The sequence below is a fragment of the Xyrauchen texanus genome, chromosome 22 (genome assembly GCF_025860055.1).
Source record: "Xyrauchen texanus isolate HMW12.3.18 chromosome 22, RBS_HiC_50CHRs, whole genome shotgun sequence".
NCBI classification, from domain to species: Eukaryota; Metazoa; Chordata; class Actinopteri; order Cypriniformes; family Catostomidae; genus Xyrauchen; species Xyrauchen texanus.
The window spans coordinates 15,152,723-15,177,396 of NC_068297.1; the positions used below are offsets into that span (position 1 = coordinate 15,152,723).

At 37.1% G+C, this 24,674-nt stretch overlaps 1 protein-coding gene across 3 annotated transcripts in view; it reads left to right on the forward strand.

Moving 5' to 3' along the window:
* The window catches only part of ehbp1 (EH domain binding protein 1), a 190,321-nt gene that overhangs the window by 48,433 nt on the left and 117,214 nt on the right, over positions 1 to 24,674 (forward strand). For 2 of the 3 annotated variants that reach the window (XM_052153523.1, XM_052153524.1), the window contains exons 6-9: positions 8,902 to 9,083; positions 19,445 to 19,584; positions 21,661 to 21,786; positions 22,310 to 22,580. In XM_052153523.1, coding sequence (XP_052009483.1) covers positions 8,902 to 9,083; positions 19,445 to 19,584; positions 21,661 to 21,786; positions 22,310 to 22,580 — 719 coding nt within the window. Of the gene's footprint in view, positions 1 to 8,901; positions 9,084 to 19,444; positions 19,585 to 21,241; positions 21,453 to 21,660; positions 21,787 to 22,309; positions 22,581 to 24,674 lie in introns of those variants that run through there. The other variant, XM_052153525.1, reaches the window with a different exon arrangement.

A 24,674-nucleotide genomic window follows, 5' to 3' on the forward strand; every position in this document is an offset into this window, starting at 1 on the left:
CATTTTTAAATCAATAAAACATTGTTTAATATGTTTTTAAGCTATTTAAATTATGGGGACACTAGAAATGTCTTCTTAAACCACATTTATAGCAAAATACCCTTGTAATTACCAGTTTGTAACCTAAAAAATTGTCCTCGTAAACCACACAAACACACCTGTAATATTTCATATATAATATCTTATCTGCTATAAAATTGTTTTATCCCGTGGTTAGCTTATGGACTAAAGTCGACAACTGCTGTCTAGGAATTATTGATGGTGACTGGGTTTCTGCTATCAACTGCCCGCTGTCTCAGAACCCCCCCCCCTTTCCAATGCACACACTCGTACTCAGCATTTTTCCACCCTGTACTGATAACTCTCTTTTATAACTGTGATGGGCTCACTGGGCATTAATTTAGGTTAGTGCTGTAGATATAATTACAGCTGTGTGTGTGTATATGCGGTGGAAACTGATGAGCTGGCACCTTTTAGAAGTAGGATGTAATGTGTTAATCCAATAAATCTGTCTCTATGGTGTGTGTGTTGTATGTGTATTTGTGCTTACCTGTCTCTCTAGTGTACAGTGTGTGTGTGTGTGTGGTACAATGCTGCAGGATGGGGATGCATGATTTGCTGTGGTCAGTAGGAGGAGCACAGACCTGACTGACCCACAGCTGATAACAGAGAGAGACTGGGTGAAAGGATGAAAGGGGGAAGGATAGAATTAGTGGTGATAAGGAAAATGTTTCATGTCTTTAGTTCTTTGGAAGGGCTTTATAACTCTATAATTTAACAAATATTATAGGTCATCATTTTAACTAAGAAAGCAGATTTTACTCCTGTCTCACAGAAAACTCTCTGTATGACCGTATCGGTCAAGCAGTGTGATGGACAGTTTGTTACTCTACTGTATGTGTTTAAGAGAAAGAATACCTTCATAATGTATTCCTTTTTGTCACTTTCATATTTGACAACATAAACTTACTTAATTAAATTTGAGAAAGTTATTAGTTAATTGGTTAATTCAAATTAAATCATTTTCAGTGAGCCAACATCATTTAGTTAAATTAGGTCAATTAAATGTACTTTAGTAGTTTTAACTCAACTTTGTTAGGTTCGTCAAACTCAAATTAACAGTTTATTTTATTTACATGTTTAATTTATTTTATAAATGAATAGTACATGCCAGAAGAGTAAGTGTAAGGACAGTGGAATGGTTGCACTGTCAATTTGATAGAAACTGCTAGAGCTAAGCAGAAATATTTTTTGAGTGTATAAGCATGAATTAATCTTAGTTCATGTTAATTACAACATATAGTAATACATGTTTAAAATCAAAAGTTGTACTTATTAACATTAGTTAATGCACTATGAACTAACATGAACGAACAATGAACAATAGTATTTGTATTAACTAACATTAACAAAGATTAATAAATGCTGTAAAAAATATATTGTTAATTGTTTGTTCGTGATATCATATCATGCATTAATGTAAACAAATGGAACTTATTGTAAAGCTTTACTGGCTTATTTTTGCACTGCCCAGAAATGTACAGTTTTGTCAGGCCAATAAAGAAAATTATAATTAATTGAAAATTGAGATTGATAAAGACATAGACAAGCAGGTGAAGTTGCTCATGGAGCAATATGTCCCAATTTCATTAAATGCTTTAATCCTTTGCGGATTATCTCAATTTGTGGAGAGAACTGATTGGTTGAATGTTTTTGGGCACCACTTCCTGTAACATCATTATGAGCATCCTAGATATGGGTCTACGTAAACTGCAGCACTCACATCTATGTTTCAAAAATCCTTTTTATACTTGCATATGATTTACTTACATATACACATTTCAGATGACGTCTGTGTTAAAGAGTCATTGTGAGTAAGCTACTCTTGGCGCAGATGCTTGTCCTTCATCTGAGAGAATGAAAATGACTAGCTCACAGGTTTTGGGGGTGAGGAGTGTAGAGCGAGGGCACAGAGACTTATTTCCTGTTGTCTGTTGTTATTGTTTTGTGTGTTTGTTTTTTGTGAATTCTCTTTCACTCTCTCTCTCTCTAAAGGTATTAAGCTGGCATCTTCTCTTCCTCTCTTTTATAATAGGCTGTTATTGTTTTGGGCTCTTTTATTATTTTTGATTTCCATAATTCTTGGTCTGTTGGCTTTGCTCGTCTTTTAATGTTCTGCTGGAACAATGGCAATCCCCCAGCCACTGGCCCTACCCTCAATAACACAATTCCTGCAAATAATGACACTACTCCTAATCTGTGTGTATGCACCACTCGATGACAGTTGGGGGAAATCACATTTGAATCACAACAGATGAGTGATGACAGACAGATATAGGCCCTCGGTGATGCCAACTGAAAATGTGTCATCCATTCTCTGTCTGTTCTTTTATACTGTATATTTATTCACTCTGCATTTATGAAGAACACAACTGGCATCTATTGATGGAAAAAGCTATTGTGGCCTATTTCTTTGACAAACACCCTCAATATTGGTAAAATTTTTTTTATAGAGCTGTATCTCTCCTCTCTATGTTGCTATCTCTTGTCATAGCAGAAAACCATGCCAAGCACCATAAGTCCAATACAAGAAGACAGAGGCAATTTTACTGATCATCCCTCTTTCTTCTTGTCTGCCATTTATTATTTTAGAGTATGTGTGTGTTTGTGTGTGTTTGTTGTGGAGGAAACCCCACAGCCCTGACCCTCACCCCCCATACTGGCACCAGCTGTGGATCAATAGTAGGACAGCTGGGACCGCCACCCTCCTAAAGTGGATGGAGCTCCCGGTCGCACCCCTCTCTTCCTCACATTTCTTGGAAATGTCATTCAAAGGAAGTTTGAGGTTCACTTTAGGTGTGATAGCCTGCAGGGGTTTGGCAGTGTTCTTCCCTAAAAGACACACACACACAAACATACACACTTTGATGAAAAATATTTAATTATTTTTCTTCCCCCTCAATTTGAGTGTCGAGCCTGCCATGCCCTCTGTTGCGACGTTAGATTATCGACATATTCACAAAACAAACATTTAAGCACTGGATACATGCAAACAAATCCATAATACATTGATAAAAATGTGGACAACCAAAACATAATGCTGCCCTCAGTCACACAGAGCAATGTCAAAGACAAACGGGAAAAGCTATTTAAATGAGGTGTCTCTAATTACTGTTTATTGCCTCAATTTATTGCTGGTCAATATACTGTAGTTGTATTAGTGACTTGCATTTATAATGCAGTGTAGACAGGGTAGTAGTATTTTAAGTTAAAATGTATATGAATGTAGGAAAGTAAATATTTTAAGTTTTCACCATTTTAAATAAATAACATAAATAGTCTTACAGTGTGAGATGCATTTTAATTTTTAAGTTAATTTAATATAACTGCATATCATAATTATAATAGAATTAGAAAATGTTGTGTAATGTAGTTTTAAATGGAGTTTAGTATGCCAAATTACAGGACGCTGATGTTACTGGTTAAAGGAATAGTTCACCCAAAAATTAAAATTCTCTTCTCATTCACTCACCCTCATGCCATCCCAGATGTGTATAACTTTCTTTCATCTGCTGAACAAAAATAAAGATTTTTAGAAGAATATTTCAGCTCTGAGGGTCCTCACGATGCAAGTGAATGTGTGCCAACATTTTTAGAGATGCACTGATTGTGAAATTCTGGGCAATACCGATGTTTAAAATAACAATTTGGCCAATGGCTGATACCAATGGTTTATTTTATTTTATTATTATTATTATTATTGTTTTTGTTGTTATATAATCCCCCTTTTGTGCCAGTGAAACAAAGAAATCTTCATTATGAAAAATAAATGAGCTGTTTTTAATCTTTCAGCCCTGCATCACACTATCTTTGAATGAGCACAAATTCAATCATTCAAATTCATAAAACATTTAATATAACCTTCTTTCACATGACAAAGATTCTTTCTTTTTGTGAAAAACTTTTTCAAGAGGATTTTTTAGCCTGCTATACATGCCTGCCTACTCAATGAAAATCAATTTTTCAGTACATAGCCCAACAAATTTGTTTTTTTTTTTTGTGAAACATAAATGTAATTACATTTCAATGTAAAAGTGATTATAAAAGCAATAAATATATAAATAATCTTTCAGCTCTTGTGTTTTTCATACAGAATACAGAGTTCTTGTGTTTCCATTAAGCACAAACATACAGTAGGTTGAAACATGGGGCTGAACATGGCCCTCTTTACAAAACAAAAATTGGCCTCTTAGGAAATACCTTCCCATACTTTTTCAAGTGGTGCCTGCAGCTGTACGGCTGTACGCACTGTGTGTACCATGAGAGGTCCGACTGACCTGAGAAATATTTACTCTCAGAATATTTCACCAATCATAAAATGTGTCCTGTATTTCTGTTGGCTCTTAAAAAGAATTAGCAATGCCCAAATTGTGAATGAATAATTCGTTTGAGTTGGTTCTGTTCAGTGAATTGGCCAAACGGGCTTGCAAAATGGTCTGAATTGATTCGTGATTCAGTACAATTAGTTCAAAACGCTCTCTCACTGAATCATTTGGAGCGGTTTCTTAAGAGTAAAACAGAATCTGTATATTTTTGAATAAAGTGCTGGATACACTGTAAATGTGGATGTACTGTCAACTGAAACAAATGGGTGTATTTTTGAGGGGTGACTTTGAGAAACTTCAGCTAGTGCCGTGTCATGTGAACAAGGTGCTGTTTAAACTGAACGTGTTTTTCAATCGTCTTCCATGTAAACATTCGCTAGATGGATGTCTTTTGACAAATGCGTCACGTTTCACTGTGTTTTTAGCATCTCTCACGGGAGCACTGCATTTTAAGTTGGTGTGTCTTAAAATGCTAAATTTGTCTTAACTTAAAATTGTCTAATGTTAAGAAAAACATTCAACTCGTCTTGTTTTGCTTTTTTAGCATGAAAATGCATCTGTCTGAACGGTTACTGGAAGAAATGCTTTTGCCAATAGTTCCATGAATGCTACTTGTACTCGAAAATAAATAAATGCTTATATCAGTCAACAGAATTTAATGCTTTGGTGTTGTATTATAGTACCACCTGTTGGATCTTCTTTGAATCTGCTGCTGGGTAGGCAACTGTTGTCCAATTCGACTGCAAATAACCTACACATATAAACAGATAAACATCGGCCACTGCCATCGGTGAATGACACTGTATTTGCTGATAGGCCGATGGCAGTCAACAAGGTGAAAATCGGCCGATACCGATGTTTGGTCTATAAATCGGTGCATCCCTAAAAAAATGTCATCTCCAAAAGCATAGTAAAACAGCATAAATTAAATCCATATGACTGCAGCGGTTAAATCTATCTCTATCTTCAGAGGTGATATAACTGTGGGTGATAAACATCAACATGTAAATTATTTTTTATTTATTTTTTACTATCAATTTTTTCTTTGACTTTCACATTCTTTTTTTTGGTAATTTGCATTCTTCATGCATATCACCACCTACTATGCAGGGAAGAGAATTTATAGTAAAAAATAACTAAAAGGGATAGTTTACCAAAAAATGTAATTCTCTCATCATTTACTCACCCTCATGCCATCCCAGATGTGGAAGACATATTTTCTTCTGCTAAACACAAACAAAGATTTTTAGAGGAATATTTTAGCTCTAAAGGTCCTCACAATGCAAGTGAATGGGCACCACATTTTTTAAGCTCCAAAAAGCATGTAAAGACAGCATAAAAGTATCCCATTGGATAAATCCATATCTTCTGAAGTGACATGATAGGTGTGTGTGAGAATCAGATAAAAAATGTTAACTATAAATTATTCTCTCTGCCCAGTAGGTGGCAATATGTAGGAATAATGCGAATCGCCAAAAACAAAAGAAGAAGAAAGTGAAAATGGATATTGATAGTTAGAAAGGACTCTTCACTTCAGCTTGAGTCATATGGACTGGAGCTTAAACATTTTGGGACCCATTCACATGCATTGTGAGGACTTTAGTGGAAGAAATATTCATACTCATCTGGAATGGGTTGAGTGGTGTGTAAATGGTGAGATACATTTTTGGTGAATGTAGTAGGAGTAAAATGGATAAAACAGTCAAATTAATGTTTAATGAAAACTTAAAGACATAAACACACACAGCAGCTGGTGTGGCACTCTCTCTCCCAAACTGCCGCATCCGGCTCGGCCTTATTCCTCTCCTCGGCTTATTAGCCCGATTGGGGGCCGGCCATGCACACTCACGGCCCAGCCCTGCCCTGCCCTCCTCCTTGTCACAGTGAACTATCCCTTTAATGACACGTCAACTGCACAATTCCAAATATAGTATATATTGTGTTTGTATGTTGCATTTATCTCATGTTAATGTAATCCATGAATTGCCGTGAACTAACCTTTGATCAGTGGTAATAACTTTCAGACATTTTGGTAATAACATATCGGTCATGAAAATAATTGTACGGATTTTAAATGAGCTCAACAGGGAGTATAAAAAGAAACAAGGTAGACCGATTTTATTAGAATTTTTTTTTTTCTCACTAATGTTTGATCTTAAACACTTTTTAATGTGTAATAGTGTAATCACAAGAAGAATGTGTCTTTGCGGAGGTGCCGTGTTTGTGTGTAGGGGAATATGCCCTTAAAGAACCAGCAGGGGGCAGCATTCAGCCACCCTGGCACCTTCAGCTCTCCTCAAATCCAGGTATTTAGTTATTCTGTGGGTACAATAGCTGTGTATTGATAGTCATATCCCTGTGATAAATTAAAAATTGTCTTATTGTCTCTCTTCATTTTACACATTGTCATAACCCTGGATGGTAATCTGGGCTTCTGATTGACACCGGCAGCCAGAACACCCTCATTGTTTGCGCCCGTCAAATCTGTTAATCCTAATTCTTCCCTGCGTATTTGCATATTTTTAAGTATTTTTACGGAGAAGGACTAAATCCTTCTTAAGTGTTTGATGCATTTTGAAATTCATTCATAAAGGACCTACATGCACTATTAGCTCAGTATAATACCAGTGCATAATCTCGCCGATAAGACGCGCTTTGGAGTGCTGGAATCTTCAGGGATGACATGCTGTATTTCCAACTGTTTCAACAGCAGCTCAAATGTCAACACAAATGTCAAGTGGCTTCGTCAACAAGCGGTTTTGAATCTTAGATTATTTTTTCCTTTTTATCGTTTTCATTTACTGAAGGACTTGAGGAGGACTGTCTCCTGTCCTACCTGGAACGGGGGATTGTGGGTAATTTGTCTGGGTGTGAGATTGGCTGGATGTGGGGAGCAGGCAGTGCTGTTGTTTTGATTAGGGCTTGGTTGCTTTACGCCTTTTGTGTTTTAGGAGTCGACGCGTGGCATGTTGGTGTCGTTCAGAGGCGGTGAGTTGATCAATCACCTTCAGCAAACCAGAATAACGCTGCCGGGTTGGTGTGTGCTGCCCTTTTGAGTTGTCGGATTTTTATGTGTGTTTGTGTCTGTGTAGAGTTGTATCAAGGCATATCTGAGATGAAAATAGAGTCACTCTTCAGCTTTCTGCGTCTCAATCTTCCTGAGACTGCTCTGATAAGGGCTCCTCTTTACCTACGGGACCACGGATACATGCAAACACACACACATGCACGCACACACCCACGCCTGTGAGCGAGATATATATCTGGACATCTGTATATACTAGTCTCTCCACATCCACACATTCTGACTGGTGTATGAATACAGGCTATTTGAGTGGCCTGCTGTGAGTGTTTATTTCTGAAAGAGAACTGTAGAGAGGATGTGACATGGCCTTCATTTCTCTCTTTCACTGCTCATTGCTTTGCTCATTTTGTTTTGCAGTACTGTGCACAACATGCCTGATCAGATAGAAGCAAGGCATAAACCTTTTTTATGCCTTTACCTTAAAACATTTGGTTTCTGTGATGTTTCCAACTTTTTTGTTCTTTTTCTTCTTCATTTTCTTCTACTGATGTATAGGCCAACTTAAGTTAAATTGAAAAGTATTTATTTAGCAGACACTTTTATCCAAATACTTTTTTTTTACAAATGAGGAATACAGCAAAAGCGATTCTTCCTTAGGAAGGTGTTTCAAATTGCTCTGAGAAGTACAAGTAGAGAGGAAGGTAAGAGACCCTGGTGACTAATGATGTCTGGATTGAATGGAAATGGGAGAGCAGAATCTGAGTTAATTTCTATGTATAAAATGTTTCCTTTCTACATTTTGAAGACTATGCCTGCCCTTTGACCTACAGGAGGCGCCATTGACCATTTGACAGTGCCTGTCTATCTGTAGATAATGAAGGCCTGCTGGTTCAAATATAAGCTTTTCTAGGTTACACTGTTTGTTGGTTGTATGTTTGAATTGCTGTTTTATGCCTGGAAATGGTTGCAAAATAAACCTTTTATCTAGAATACATTTTAGAGATAAATTCCTTGTCATTCAATTTGCCGGTAATTTTAGTGTTCTGGGAAGGATGAAATTCTACCTTACTGACAGTTCCAAATCAATTGAGACTGTCTACCTAAACTTGTATGCACACGCTCTAGAAGCGCTGGTTTCCCCTTTGTGTGTGTGTACGTTGTGTGTATGTGTGGGCTCTGTACGTGTTAAAGCAAGTGTGAGGGTTAGCACCTTTTATATGTTCTTCCGAATTTTATTTCACTGTAGGGCAAATTTACATTTATTTAAAAACCAAAAAAAATAAAAATAAATAAATATATATATATATTTTTTTTAATTTATCATTTTTTTTTTCTTCTTACGTGTCTTAAAGGTATAATATTTGCTGTAGTATGATGCAAATGTTTAATTTAAAATGGTTCAAAAGATCGTATATACCAGAGTTATGCTTTTTCCGCATGTGGTAACGGTTGGAATGGAATTAAACTAATTTTACTCTATATTTTCTATAGGAATCTCCTTCGGGCCGTCGGAAAGCGCTGGCCACCAGCTGCATTAATATGAAGCAGTATGCCAGTGCCATGCCAACACAGACAGACGTCAAGCTCAAGTTCAAGCCACTGTCCAAGAAAGTGGTTTCTGCAACGCTGCAGTTCTCCCTGTCCTGCATCTTCCTGCGAGAGGGCAAAGCCACGTAAGTGCAGCCCCTCAACCAGTAACTACACGAACCACTCCAAAACCAGCCCACCTAAAGGAATGCTGCCACTACAAATCACCTCTTGCATTTTTTAATTCTGGTCTCTTTTGAGGTAGTGCCCCGATTTCTAAGATCATCTTCTGTTTCTTTCTGTTTCATTTTTTTATTTCCATCTGTTCCTGTCTTTTTCTCTTCTCTCTTGCCTTAGTGACAAGTGTAGTGACAATACCTCACATTCCCAACATTCCTTCTCTGGATTTCTCCTCCTCCTCATCCTTCTCTCCAGCCCTCCCTCTCTTTCTCTCTCTCTCACTCCCGCTATGATTTCATCCTGTCCTCAGATGCATTCTGTGAGGTTCTCTATTTCTCCCCGGAATGTTCTGAACTTTGTTGTACTTAGAGGCTACACACACACACACACACACACACACACACACACACACACACACAAACACACACACACATGTTGGTGTAGCTATCCTTATGAGGACTTTCCATAGACATAATGATTTTTATACTGTACAAAATATAGATTCTATCCCCTACTCCTAAATCTAACCCTCACCAAAAAACGTTCTGTATAGTTTAGTATGCTTTTTAAGCTATTTGAATTATGGGGACACTAGAAATGTTCTCATAAACCACATTTATAGCATAATACCCTTGTAATTACCAGTTTGTAACCTAAAAAGAAGTCCTTGTAAACCACCCACACATGCACGCAGACACAAACACACACCGAAATGGCCTTTATTAAAGGAATATTTAATCCAAAAGTTAACAGTCTGTCATTGTTTACTAACTCTCATGTCGTTCCAGTCCTGAATATACTAACCCATATTTTGTTTTATGTTGAAAACATTTAGTACCATTTTTTAGAAGTTAATTGCTGCAGTTCTTGGCATGCAACCATATTTGTACAGCTCCAAAAAGTAATATGCTCGTTTTGTGTGAGGAACAGACCAAAATTTTGTTGTTATTCACCAGAAATCTTGTCCTCGCCTACCAAAGTTTTTGGTCCATGTTTAGAATTTAAAAAATGATGTATTCTTCTCAGATACACTGAACAACCGTTTTAATTAATTTATTTATTTTAATTATCAGTGAATTACGATTAAAATGTTGGTCTTTTTTTTCATATGGCTTAAGAAGACATATGACTACTTTTAAAATAGTTTTACAGTATTTTAATGGTAAATTATACAGTATTGTTTTGCTTGACAGATGATTTGGCATTATAAACTGTCACTGAATAGCAAGAGCATAACAATTCTTTAAAAATTCCCCACTTGTGTGTATAATAGAAAACAATAACAGTATGAGTTTATAACATGAAGGTGAATAAATAAAGACAGAATTGTAATTTTTGGGTCTAAAATTCAAATCTGAATGGATATGATTAGTTAATATTTGGCTAAATGTTAGGATTACCTATATATTCAGATCTTTTATCTTTTTAAAGCTGGTGTGTGTAATTTTTTCAAAGTAAAAAGATGGTTCGATGTAGCGTTAACTAAGTAAACCATAAGTTTGTTGTTTTCCCAAAAAGTGTAAACACTGTGGCTGTATAGCACTTTACAGAATTGTCCTGCTTGAGCAAACCATCCAGCTTTACACAGCAACATCAACATCAGCTCAACCAATGGTGTGAGTTTAAGGTGGGACTATCTATTTTGTTTTGTTTATATATATATATATATATATATATATATATATATATATATATATATACACTCACCTAAAGGATTATTAGGAACACCTGTTCAATTTCTCATTAATGCAATTATCTAATCAACCAATCACATGGCAGTTGCTTCAATGCATTTAGGGGTGTGGTCCTGGTCAAGACAATCTCCTGAACTCCAAACTGAATGTCAGAATGGGAAAGAAAGGTGATTTAAGCAATTTTGAGCGTGGCATGGTTGTTGGTGCCAGACGGGCCGGTCTGAGTATTTCACAATCTGCTCAGTTACTGGGATTTTCACGCACAACCATTTCTAGGGTTTACAAAGAATGGTGTGAAAAGGGAAAAACATCCAGTATGCGGCAGTCCTGTGGGCGAAAATGCCTTGTTGATGCTAGAGGTCAGAGGAGAATGGGCCGACTGATTCAAGCTGATAGAAGAGCAACTTTGCCTGAAATAACCACTCGTTACAACCGAGGTATGCAGCAAAGCATTTGTGAAGCCACAACACGCACAACCTTGAGGCGGATGGGCTACAACAGAAGAAGACCCCACCGGGTACCACTCATCTCCACTACAAATAGGAAAGAGGCTACAATTTGCAAGAGCTCACCAAAATTGGACAGTTGAAGACTGGAAAAATGTTGCCTGGTCTGATGAGTCTCGATTTCTGTTGAGACATTCAGATGGTAGAGTCAGAATTTGGCGTAAACAGAATGAGAACATGGATCCATCATGCCTTGTTACCACTGTGCAGGCTGGTGGTGGTGGTGGTGTAATGGTGTGGGGGATGTTTTCTTGGCACACTTTAGGCCCCTTAGTGCCAATTGGGCATAGTTTAAATGCCACGGCCTACCTGAGCATTGTTTCTGACCATGTCCATCCCTTTATGTCCACCATGTACCCATCCTCTGATGGCTACTTCCAGCAGGATAATGCACCATGTCACAAAGCTCGAATCATTTCAAATTGGTTTCTTGAACATGACAATGAGTTCACTGTACTAAAATGGCCCCCACAGTCACCAGATCTCAACCCAATAGAGCATCTTTGGGATGTGGTGGAACAGGAGCTCGTGCCCTGGATGTGCATCCCACAAATCTCCATCAACTGCAAGATGCTATCCTATCAATATGGGCCAACATTTCTAAAGAATGCTTTCAGCGCCTTGTTGAATCAATGCCACGTAGAATTAAGGCAGTTCTGAAGGCGAAATGGGGTCAAACACAGTATTAGTATGGTGTTCCTAATAATCCTTTAGGTGAGTGTATATATATACATACATAATAATTATTATTTTAATTATTATTATTTTTTTTTTACAATTCTGTTTAGTGACCCTAGTGGCACAGAAATTACACACTTCAGCTTTAAATCTCATGTTTGTTTTGTAGGGGCACTTTTGTAAAAAAATAAAAATTATATCAGGGAGCAGTAAAGCACATTAAAAATGTTCCCTCTTGTTCACAACTTCTAATGGCAAAGACTAAAAAGAAATCCATGCCTAGTGGAGAACTTTGCAGAAGATATAAGCTTTTGCTCTTTAACATGTGCCACAACTCACAGAACAATAAAAAGAAGATAGAACATTTCCAGTTACTGGGCCTGATAGTGTTACCATATGAACATTTTCCTTTTTATATTTTGTGATCTGCATCTGCCTGTAAATGAAGGACGCAAGAAGCATGTAGAGTGTATGTGATTTCACCCTTGTGCTACAGTATATGAGATATGTGTGTATTTGTGTGGTTTTTTGGTGTGTGTGTATGTGTGTATTTGTGTGGCTTTTTGGTGTGTGTGTGTGGTGTGTGACAGAGGTTACAGGGCAGAAATGTACCTGCTCTTAACCCATGGGAATGATGCCAACAGCACACAAATAAACCCCATTACATAAGTTCAAATAAGCTCCATGCCTGCCAAAGAAAGACTGGAGCGCATTCATAAAGAAGTGTGAGATAGACAGACAGAGCGAGAGAGAAAGAGAAGACAGGGACATTGCAAAGGAGAGAGAGTTAATCCTGAAGCGTTATCTTGTGGTGCTTGTGAATGCCCTGGCTGGAATGCATGTCCGTATTGCACTGCCTCTTTTGAGCAGAACCATGAAGGGCATTCCGTTTACACGTTCATCTCTCTCCTTCTTTCTGTCAGCCTGCCTTTCTTCTCTCGTTCTTTCTCTCCTTCCTTCCATCTCCTGTGTAATAAAATGCTTTTTCACACAAAAGCGCACTTTGTTGTGAAGGTGGACGGCCATATTCACTCTTTACTTACAGTTTTCAGTGTTTTATCCAGGTCTGGAAATTGTGGTATCAAAAAAGTAAATGGACAATCTCCCTTTTTAAATTCTGTCATCATTCACTCACCCTCATGTTGTTCGAATATGACTTTCTTCTGATGTTAGGCACAATGACGGCCTCAGTCACCATTCACTATCATTGGGCCTCATTCATGAAACATGAGCAGAACTAATTTGAGTAAATCGTTTGTAAAGCCGCTCTGACGTAAATTGTCAGATTCGTGAAAGTTTTCATATTTTCAAAGTGTTGGTACTAGGGCTGCACAATTAATTGTATTTAAGTAGCGGTCACGATTTCCGCCTCTCACGATTAATTAAACATAACCATCTGCGATTTAAGTGAGCTTGCAAACAGAAATGATCAGCCGGGTAAAGTTGCAAATTGTTGTTCATTTTCATTATAGGCTGTGCCTGTGTCTTCGGATGATAGAACAAATTCACCTCACCTGACCAATCACAGTCTCTTCAGACGTTCGCCACTGACCAATCACTTTCGAGCACACACTGAAATATGGAGCTGCAGAGGTTTACAAGTATCATATGTATGTCACTCTGATCTATAGTGTTTTTAACTTACTAGTACACACATAAGGATAATAATACAGTGTTGTAGCGATCTCAAAGCAGTTCTGTGCTCAATCCACATGATCCCGTGCTTTGATAATGTTTGTAATATGCAGAACCGCTGTGCTCCGAGTTCAGTTTGTGCACGTCGCAAACAGCGTTTTACTATATATAAAGTGCTCTAGATTTACTCCAGTTGCACATTTGCAACTATAATTCCAGATATATATGGTCATTACAAATGTGTAAACAAATCTAAGGTAACCCAATGGCACCATGGTTGTGTGGAGCGAGGAGGAGCAGTTCACCATGTATGCAAGGAGCACAAAACTTTTGTCACTGTCACTTCTGCTGGTAACACAGAAACAACACATCCTTCAAGTCTTTTGAAGTCTTCCTTCAAAATAAAAGGTTTGATAAAATAATTAGGCTTCCTTCAAATTAAAGGCTTGAGATTGTGTAGCAATTATGCGTGCTCAATTATCACAGAAATATTTAACTATTCCTGTAGGGCATGTGAATATAATAATGTTAATATTAATAATAATAATTTAAAGAATGGATCTTAAAAGAGGATGCAAGTGTAAACATCCGACAGAGTAACTGCTTCTATTAGCATTAAAGATGGGCAAAACATTACTTAATTTTGGTCAAAAGGAATAATTTTAATTGTTTTAGTTCTAACAACTTGTTCAACATGAGAGCTACTATTTAATGTAATTTTATGTTTTTTTGTTCTTTTAGAATCAATATCCAGTTGCAACAGTAATTTATTTGGTTCAAACTGTGCAGCCCTGTAATAGTTTTTTTTTCTCTCCATATGAAAGAATAACCATGATTAAAATGTATCAAAATAATCGTGATTCTAATTTTTACCATTATTAAGTTAAGAACCAAATTTACACCTGCTCCTGACCACGTGTAATTTATGCATAGTACATCCAAAGGTTTTGTGTTCGTTCAGAATTAATCCTATTACAAAATTTTGATAGAAGTGAAATTAAATAATTAAATAAAAAATTAACAAAATATTAAATTGGTAAAATGAAAGGTGCACTCAGTAACTTTTTGTTCATGTCATCTTGGACTTACAGTGACACCTAGTGGTGTGGATGAAGCGTCATTCAAAATCATAAATAGAAATTAAATTCTCTATTCACGATCAGCCATGATTAATTTAATCCAAGAGTGAAAGGTGTCCAATAACAAGACGGGTACTAAGCAAGTGGCGTTCAGCTGGCCATGTGATTCTTTTATAAAGTTACTGATATGACTAGTGTCCTCATCTCATGTGATTGGTTATGATTTTATACATGAAGTTGAAGTCAGAAGTTTACATCTTAACCGAATACATAAAAAATTCAGTGTTTCAAGATTCCTGACATTTAATCATAGAAAACATTCCCTGTCTTAGGTCAGTTAGGAGAGAATGATTTATTTCAGCTTTTATTTCTTTCATCACATTCCCAGTGGGTCAGAATGTACACGCACTTTGTTAGTATTTGGTAGAATTGGCTTTAAATTGTTTAACTTGGGTCAAACGTTTTGGGTAGACTTCCACAAGCTTCTCACAATTGCTGGAATTTTGGCCCATTCCTCCAGACAGAACTGGTGTAACTGAGTCAGGTTTGTTGGCCTCCATGCTCGCACACGCTTTTTCAGTTCTACACAAATGTTCTATCAGATTGCGGTTAGAGCTTTGTGATGGCCACTCCAGTACCTTGACTTTGTTGTCCTTAAGCCATTTTACCACAACTTTGGAGGTATGCTTGGGGTCATTGTCCATTTGGAAGACCCATTTGTGACTGAGCTTTAACTTTCTTGCTGACATCTTGAGATGTTGCTGCTAGAGGTCGACCACTATATCGGGTTTGCAGATTAATCGGCTCCGATAACAGATTTCTGGAACTATCAGTTATCGGCAAAAATCCACACCAATTGTTTTGCCCTGTTGCGTCCTGTGCTGAAGCCCCGTTGCGTCCAGTGCTGAAGCGGCTGGGTATGGTCCGCTGGCATTATAGATGCCTTGTGGTATTTGTTTTGACACGTGAGACTACACTCCACATGGAGCGGAACAATTCAGATGCAGATTTAAAACATCAACAACGAAAAGGTATGTATACATGTATAAAGGTATGCAGCTGAGAGAAACGTATAAACAAATTAAAAACGCATCTGATTTCAATTCAGTTTTTTTATCCTCAGAGTAATAAGATCACTTGAGATCAATCACATTCTTGCGCTAAAAAAGTCTAGACAAAGCGCAACAAATACAGTTTAACAGAAAGCAGGTGACTCAATATGCTTTTAAAGTTCTTTTTAATTAGACACATCATCTAATAAAACTGTGCTCCTGCATGAGATGCTGAATAAACATAAACAAAGCGAAACAAAGACGTTCATCTAGCGTACGTTTACATAGAAAAACAAATGGTTGCAAAAGCGTTCAATGTGAACAGCCCCTTACAGTTTGTAGAGGTCTCTGGCCGTTGCGTCTTGCTCTCTTATAAGCGTTTCTCAGATGAAGCAATGAGTTGTTTAAATGCTTTGTCAAGAAAGATGTTCTACTTGGAAATGTTTGTCTCGAGATCTTTGTATCGGATCCAGTCTGTTGTGTTCCATCTGTTTGAACAGACCCTGGCCTGGGCTCATAGTCTGAGCAGTCTTTTATTTATTTTATGCACATTAGTTGAAAATAAAATGCTCTTTTTTTTTTAACAGCCAGAATAGGAATGTTCTTTGCAGTAATATAATGGTGCAGAATGGTTTATGTATTTATTGCGCCTTTTTGTGGAATAAGGAAAAAACGTAAATTTAAAAATCAGCTGACTTTAAAATTTAATTATTAGTTCATATATTAATATTTATTTAATTTTAAAAAAGTACAATACATTTTCATGCTTCAGTCAGCACTATTTTACTTTGAGTGTTATTTTTTCATTCAGTATACATTTTTTAAAACTATCAGTTGATTAATCGGTTATCAACTTGGTTATCAGTTTTGGTAAAATTCTCTAACCGTCGACCTCTAGTTCCTTCAATATATCCACATCATTTTCCTTCCTCATGATGCCATCTATTTTGTGAAGTGCACCAGTCCCTCCTGCAGCAAAGCACTCCCTCAACATGATGCTGCCACAGTTGTGATGGTGTTTTTCGGCTTGCAAGCCTCACCCTTTTTCCTCCAAGCAAAACGATGGTAATTATGGCCAAACAGTTACATTTTTGTTTCATCAGACCAGAGGACATTTCTCCCTCAAGATCTTTGTCCCCATGTGCACTTGCAAACTATAGACTGGCTTTTCTATGGCAGTTTTGGAGCAGTGGCTTCTTCCTTGCTGAGCAGCTTTTCAGTTTATGCCGATATAGGTCTCATTTTACTGTGGATATAGATACTTGTGTTCCTGTTTCCTTTGCTGTTGTGCTGGGATTGATTTGCACTTTCGCACCAAAGTACGTTCATCTCTAGGAGACAGAATGCATGGTGGTTTGATGGCTGCATGGTCCCATGGTGTACTATTGTTTGTACAGATGAACGTGGTACCTTCAGGCATTTGGAAATGGCTCCCAAGGATGAACCAGAATTGTGGAGGTCCACAATTTTTTTCCTGAGGTTTTAGGCTGATTTCTTTGATTTTCTTTTAATGTCATGCAAAGAGGCAATGAGTTTGAAGGTAGGATTTAAAATACATCCACAAGTACAGACTCGTTAGTTAGTTAGCCAATTAGCCAATCAGAATCTAATTGGCTAATTGCCTAAAGGAATTTTCCAAGCTGCTTGGAAAGGCACAGTTAACTTAGTGTATGTAAACTTCTGACCCACTGGAATTGTGATATAGTCAATTAAATGTGAAACAATCTGTATCTAAACAATTATTGGAAACATTTCTCATGTCATGCACAAAACTATAGTTTGCTAATATTAAATCTGTGGAGTGGTTAAAAAATTAGTTTTAATGACTTCCACCTAAATGTATGTAAACTTCTAACCTCAACTGTATGTGTCAAATGTTTAATTACAGAGGGCACATTTAACCTTAAAAATTAAATTAGTAATAAAAAAAGCGGCTTGTTCTTTTCTTTTTAAACCATGTACTTAATTGAAAATGTTTCTTTGATTCTTGCTTTCATTTTTTTTCAAAGTATAGTTTATTCCCAACTCTGCTCCTTAAATTTAAATTGTTCTTGAAAAAAAAAAATTATGCCCTCTAATGTGGACTTTTTGGACATTTTATTTTGATGTGAGCTCTTTATTTAGGTTTCACTTATTCTGTAGGCATTGATAAATGACATTCAGCTGATTATGTATGATCAATGTTAATGCTGTTTAACATATAAATAAACACGTCGTGGGCAGGTAGATTCACAATACAATGGAAAAAATAGAAAAAGCCTTGCACATTGTCAGTTAGCTTGCTAATAAATCTTTATTAACGTTTAAGGCCTTTACGTAATGTAATAAGACCTTTTTCAGACATTCAATTAATTTACCCAAAGATTCTTCCAGTTGCAAGGGAAGTGTATCACTGTTACCATCAATGATGCTTGCAGTGCAGTCAACTGAACCAAATAAGGTTTATGGTGGTGGACCTCCTCCTGCCGGCGTGAATTGAACATTTGTTACACTAAAGCTTCATGTTAAAACATTCACAACACCACCGAGTTTCCTAAATCAAACTTTTGTGATTTGAATGCACTTCATTTTAAAACCCTTTCATAACTGTTCCACACATCCCTATTCACATTCTCTATCATGTCTGGTGCCTTATTTATATTTCGTTTTCATAGGCGTGGATTTGGATGTGCTCATGCCCCGTATTTACAAATGTTTGGAATTCACTAACATACACATGTTTAACTAACAAATCTGGGGGGTACAAAGCATTTGTAAATCCAGTGAGAAGTTTTTATGAAGGTCCATTTTACTTGCTAATTACTCAGAATTTACGAATGTTTCATGGATGAGGCCCATAGTATGAAAAAAAAAAGATACAAAATTAATAAATGGTAACTGAGAATAGCATGCCCCCTAACATCATGTTTCACAGAAAAAAAGAAAGTCTGTTTTGGAACAACATGAGGGTAAATGTGTGTTTAACAGTGTTGGGTAAGTTACTCAAAAAGAGTAATTCAATAAAAATTACTTATGGTTACTCTAAAATCTTAGTTAAGTTACTGACTAATTACTTCAGTCAGTAATTACTACTTTTACTTCTCACAGAAATGCTTATGTTTTTCTCCTTAAATTCAAAATAATGTCTATTTTTATTCCTTGTTCATTGACTCATTAGGGGGCACATGCCTTATAGCTGCCACAGAATCACAAACAGATGTTATTCATGTTTTAAATGTATTCTACATGTGTAATATTACTTTAGAAATTTGTAAAGTAATTAAAAATAATTACATTAATTAAAAGTCAGTACCTGTAATCTGATTGCAAGAATTTTAAATGTAAGGCACTACACTGCTTTTTGTACTAAAAAGTAATTTGATTGCATTGATTAAATACTTTGTAATTAGATTACACCCAACACTGGTGTTTAATATAATACTTTTTTCTAAATACAGTATGCTTTCAACTATCATTAAAGCTGTACTTTTGTACTGTCAGCTTAATACATTCAGCAGAATTCTGCAGATTTTCCCCCAAAATCAGTGCAGAAAAGGCAAAAAAGCCTGTGGATTCTGTCTGGGCCTTCATATGAATAGTGCCAATGTGTACCATCTTATAAATTAAGAGTATCATATGTGATCATTTATGGCTTAAGCTTAATTCATCAGATTCTAAAAAAAATTCTCCCTTTCTGTGTGTAGTGATGAAGACATGCAGAGTCTGGCTAGTCTGATGAGTATGAAGCAGGCTGATATCGGCAACCTGGATGATTTTGAAGAGGAGAATGAAGAAGATGAGGAGAACAGAGTGAATCAAGAGGAGAAGGCCGCCAAGATCACGGGTGAGACTCGCTTGTTTCAATCAGCGTCAGTCATAGGTGTTCGGGATCAGATCATCTGAAGATCATTTCCAGATTAATCTAATAGTTTCTATATACACACAAGATCACACCAGTGCTGTTCTATTTGTTTTTTATTCTACTCTATTCTGTTATGTTGAAATCTATTTATTTAAATCTATCTACTTTTTTAAATAAAACATCCTCTCTGTTGTTAATGCATTGGAAAGTGTTGAAATATGCATTTTTCAGAATACTTGTTCTGTTCTATTCTCTATCTCTCTTTTTTTTCTTCTTTGTTTTTGAGAACCTCTTTGTGATCAGTAAGGCCAGTATGATGATTTGTATGTGGTGAATAAATAAGATTTTTAGGGTATACAATGAAACATTAATATTGTGTCATCTAGACTGTATTAGAACTAGATTAAAATATGATTTTTTGGGATTGTTGGAATCTCAATGTTGTTGTTCTTATACCTTTTCATTTGAGCCACACTTATCTTTTTTCCTGAAGATTAGGTTCTGTGCATCTAGTATGCATACTGAAGACATATGCTTTTGCTTGTATAATTTGTTCTGCTATGATTATTTATAAGCACCTTATCTGTGGGCTTTAATATTGATTTATACACAATGTATTTGTTTCTCTGTGTATGATAAGGTCCATCCAACACTTGCCTTGTTGGTTGTATGTTTGTGTTTGCATGCTTTTGTGTGTGCGTGTTTTTGTTCATGACTGTGATTGGGACACTAGCATAATGGACCCCCTCACCCCCCAGATCCCAGAAATCTTGACATTAAGCCCATGTGCTTTCATCCCTGTTCAAGTGTATGTATGTGCCTCCTATGGAAATTCTTGAGTTGTTTATTCATCATACGGGTTTAGGAATTGCTTTTTTGCCATAGCGATGTCGTCCAATCTATTTATCACAGTTTGTTAGAGCAAAGACACCTCTCCGATCAGTCCCTGTTCAGAGAGACACCTTGACGCACACATACACATATTGTATATGTCTGAATGCTTTATATATTGCATTGCTGTGTGTTTCTACAGGTTAGAGTATGTTTGAGAATGTGTGCGTGTGTTTGAGTGAGTATTGATTGTATGTTGTGCTGTTTGCAGAGATTGTGAGACAGCTGAATGCTCTCAGCTCAATAGATGGAGATCCAGATGACTGCCTAAAGCAAGCAAATAAACCTGCCTCTTCTTCTGAAGGTTTTTTAGCTTTCACCTTCTTTCATACTTTCATTCACTCTCTCTTTTCTTCTTTCTTCTTTTTTCCCATCCCTGTGGTTGTTTTGTGGTTGTGCTGTGCACTGAGAGCATCCATTAAGTTTATTAATTATTTCCTACATTCGGTTGCATTTACTCTGCCACTTTGTTTATTTAGCGTTCCTTTGTTGATCATTTATGATCTTCTGTCCTCGTCCAACCTTGTACAGTTTGTTGTGAACCCAACTATTTATGAACCGAAAAGCTGACCACAGAGCTGCGCATTACGGGACATCTTGAGACGTTCTTCCTTAAAGATGATGTCACACCACTGGTCATGTGATTGAACATTCTGATGGCCTAATATGGGTCATGGTGGCATGGTGGTGAACCTTACCTTATCATCTCAGAGAGCCACTTCACTCTGTCACCCTGTACAGACACATTCAGAACATTCTGGCATGAGGGGCCGAGTGTCAGACAGTCTCACAACCTGCTGGTTCCTGTATCATATCCTAGAAACTATTTTTATATTTGTTTTGCAGCCATTTAGAAATTATTTATTTTTTTTTTTATAAATCTGTGATTTAATAGCTTAGAATGAAACACTGCATCAGCTCTATTGGAACGTATGGATCTTTGGACCCAAAAGACCTTGGTGCGGTTCACTGCAAAGTGTAGTGATTATTTATTGGTTTATTGACTGGTTTGCCACATTGTTTATTTTAAGTTTCACCCGATAATAATTGGCTTCCATTGGCTTTCTCGCTGTTTGTTTTGGACTGATTAATGATGATGTCTCTTCTTTTTCCTTCCTCTTCATCTCTTTTTTTTCTGTTGCCATGATGTGGATGTCATCTGCTCAGAGCTGATCAGTAAGTTAAACTTCCTGGATCAGGAGGACCAAGACCAGGGCAACATGAGCTCTAACCCCTTCGATGAACCTAATGACCTGGTTGACCTTAACCCTTTCGGTGACCCAGATGAGGATGGTAAAGATTGACCATTGGCCTTTTGTGTGACCCCTTTTCCGTCTTTATCAACAGGGCAGGTTGTACTAATTAACAGTCTAATAAATGTGTGTTGATGTATTACAGTGCCATTCAAAAATCCACGTTAAAGCCTTGGAATCAAAATCTAATTTAAACCTTGAAATTATTTTTGGAGGGGGTTTCTAAAAAGAAAAATAAATTAATTTAAAATGAAGAAATATTAACATTTAAAGAGGAGGGTTTGAACAGAAAGACAGTATTTACTTCACATTTAGTCAAAACAAATGTTTTCTATTTAAAACTAGTGTGCCATCAAACTGAATTGCAAAAATAAACATTGTTTTAAAACAGCTTTTTGAATAAGTAGTTGTCAAGGTAAATTAACCTATGAATGTCTTAATTATAGTTGTCTCTGCATATTAAGTTGAGATTGGAGAAAGTATTTTATCACCGTAAAGTTACACACTTCAACTTAAATTCAGAGAATTTTGGTGGTGATGTCATGCATTGTGTTTGTTTGTAGAACCATCCCCTGAGCCTCATGTGTGGTCCACTTTCAAAGATCAGGACCCTATATATGATCAGGAAACCTCCCATCCCTCGAACCCTTTTGATGAGCCCGAGCCAGACCCGGATCCTCCGCAATACGGGAACCCATTTGACGACGCCGAACCTGAGCCCCAGCCCAAAACATCACCACCGAGAAGCATTAAGAGGAAGAATGTTCGGCCGGTGGATATGAGCAAATACCTGTACGCCGACACCGCCAAGACTGAGGAGGATGAGCTAGAGGAGTGAGTCAGGGAATTTTGGGATGCGCTGTGGCATTCAAATAAGATGATACATTTTTGATTAATTGCGTGTAGTTCATCGCACAACCATTGCATTTGTTACTTGTTAGAAAGCTTTCATTTTTTTACATTTCAAAATTCACATTTGAGGTACAGAGATCTTTCCAACAAAATATGAACGTCACCAAGTAATAATAAAGGAATAGTTCACACAAAAATGAAACGGATAAATATTTCTTTACAATAAATCTCCACTTTTGACTAGTCTTCCTATGCGTGTTCACTTGAGGATAGAGGTCTTCTCTTGTTTTTTGGCAATTCACATTCTTCGTGCATATTGCCACCTACTGGGCAGGGGCAGCACAACAGCCCATTAGGTGGCGATGTGCACGAAGAATGCTAATTCACATGCTGATCTTATAGCTTCTGAAGACGTGTTTAACCACTAAAGTTGTATGAATTACGTTTATGCTGCCTTTATGTGCTTTTTGTAGCTTCAAAGTTTTGGTCACAATTCGCTTGCATTCTTGGGACCAACAGAGCTGAGATATTCTTAAAAACTTAGTTTGGGTTTAGCAGACGAAAGAAAGTCATAAGTGAGTGATGGGAGAATTTTCATTTTTGGGTGACGTATTCCTTTAACCATAGAGTGAATTTTATCCTTAATAATTAAGCCTATTGAAAATTCTTGTGGAAACCTGTTGCTCGAAAATGCTAATTTTACGGATTTTAGGACTATAGATTGAACATCTCTTTAGGGGAGTTCTATTATATGATGTTGAGGATAGTCAATTGTGGGTGGTTTTAGCTTAACATGTGAAGAGTTTAAAATTTTGGTTTTGAATTGTCAAAACATCACAGTTTGCGTGTGTGTGTGTGTGTGTGATTGAGTGAAGGAGAAAAGCACTTGTCGGAGGAGAAGAAAGTGGTGAAGTAGTTCTTTCAGCAGGAACAAGGCTTCTGTTGTTCCCCACATTCTTTGGCATTGTCTGTCCATCTCTGCATTTCTCTCATCCCTCACTCACTCAAAATGCTCTTGCAGAGACATATTTCCAAACATAATATCGGAAAAATTTAATTAGAGAACAGATTGACAATTTTTAAGAATGTTAAACAAAAAAGGATCTGACTGCTTAAAGGGGTTGTATAAGGAGGAATCAAATTGCAGAAATGCCCTTGACCTTTTGAGAGATTGGTGTACTAGGAAAACATACTGTAACTTCCTCCCCATTCCAAAAAGACCATTTATTGAAACTAAGCTGCAAATCTTTCTGATTCCTCCTGGCTTTCTGTGTACCTCTCAATCTCTCTCTCTCACTTACACACTCTTTCCCTCTCTCGTCGCTAATGTTTTGACTGCGCTTTTCACATCTCTCTTTTCTTAACATGTTTGCATTTACAGAAGGCTTGCCAGATCTCTGTAGTACTCCTGTCAGTTCTTTTCTTACCTCCTTTTTCACTCACTCTCACTCTTCCTCTCTTACTCTCACACTGTCTTTGTCCTTAAGCTTGGGAGCTTAGAATGCTTTGTGTCTTTAACCTTGTCTTTCAGCTGAATACCTGCTCACTCTGTCTCCTCATTGTGTGTTCATGTATGTGAGTGTGTGTGTGTGTGTGTGTGTGTGTGTGTGTGTGTGATGAGTGATGGGCCTTTACACAGCAGTGTGTATTGATGCCAGCGGACGTCTGCGTCCGCCTGTCAGTGAGCTCTCCGACGAGGCCACAGGTCAAAGTTCATGAGGTGTGACCTTTGGAGCACCTGGCTGTTCTCATAGTCAGCAGAGTGTTTTATAGGCTACTAATGTTCATTGATGCCTCTTTACCTGAAAAACAACACACACACACACACACACACACACACACACACACACACACACACACACACACACACACACACACACATGTTGTGTTTCCAAGTTTTATGGGGACTTTCCATAGACATAATGGTTTTTATACTGTACAAACTATATATTCTATCCCCTAAACCCAACCCTACCCCTAAACCTAACCCTCACAGAAAACTTTCTGCATTTTTACATTTTCAAAAAACATAATTTAGTATGATTTATAAGCTGTTTTCCTCATGGGGACCGACAA